At 48.8% G+C, this 932-nt stretch overlaps 1 protein-coding gene across 1 annotated transcript; it reads left to right on the top strand.

Annotated features, from left to right (window-relative positions):
* Window positions 1–347: 347 nt before the first annotated feature.
* SARC_17362 (hypothetical protein) lies at window positions 348–647 on the top strand (the record flags this gene model as incomplete). The annotated part of the gene is made up of 1 exon (XM_014288542.1): window positions 348–647. A coding segment is annotated over one exon (300 nt), but the record flags the coding sequence as incomplete, so codon positions are not given.
* Window positions 648–932: the final 285 nt, after the last annotated feature.

Below are 932 nucleotides of genomic sequence, written 5' to 3'. Positions count from 1 at the left end.
AATTTAAGTTCACATATGTCTACATAAGAATGATCGCACACTTGCACTATGGCACACTTCAATAGATCCATGTGCGGATCAGCTATGCTTGAATACCTCGCTGAACGGCTAGTTGTTACACGTACGCGTATATGCGCAGCCCAATATGTACCTGCTCACTAGTACGCGGATAACCACCTCCTAGTCCAAATCAGTCGAATCACATACATACATGTCTACATACACATCTAACATACATTTCTACATATACATCATACATACATATCTACATATACATCTTACATACATGTCTACATATACATCTAAGGCTCTAGCGTCTCACACTCCATCCTGCACCCATCCCACAGCAAATGGACAGCAGGGATCAGCGCACACAGACCTTCTGCGGCACGCCCGAGTACCTTGCACCAGAAATCCTGGACAATCTGGGCGGCTACACGCGCCATGTGGATCTGTGGGCTCTAGGCGTGGTCGCTTTCGAGTGTTTGACTGGTATGTGCGGATGCGGGTCGGTGTTTTGGTACGAAGGGGTGGAGGTGGAGGATGTGACACATGTATCGGTGGACCTGTACGGGGTGTTTGTGAGTACATGTGGGAATGTAGATGAGAGCGAGAGCGGACATCACGGATGCAGAGGAGAGGTGTAAATGTACGTACTTGCATGTGTGTGTGTGTGTCTGTTTTTGTGTACGTTTGTGTGTACGTTTGTGTGTGCGTGCGTGTGTCTGTATATGCCTGTGTGTGCCTGTTTGTGTCTGTGTCTATGTCCGAGTCTGTGTGTGGTTGTGTGTCTGTGTGTGCCTGTTTGTGTCTGTGTCTGTGTCCGAGTCTGTGTGTGGTTGTGTGTCTGTGCGTGCCTGTGTTCGTGTCCGTGTGTGGTTGTGTGTCTGTTTGTGTCTGGGTCTGTGTCCGAGTCTGTGTGTGGTTGTGTG

The sequence above is a fragment of the Sphaeroforma arctica genome (assembly GCF_001186125.1).
Source record: "Sphaeroforma arctica JP610 unplaced genomic scaffold supercont1.10500, whole genome shotgun sequence".
NCBI lineage: Eukaryota > Ichthyosporea > Ichthyophonida > Sphaeroforma > Sphaeroforma arctica.
Note: the sequence above shows the minus strand (reverse complement) of the source record. Positions and strands in the feature narration are given on the sequence as shown.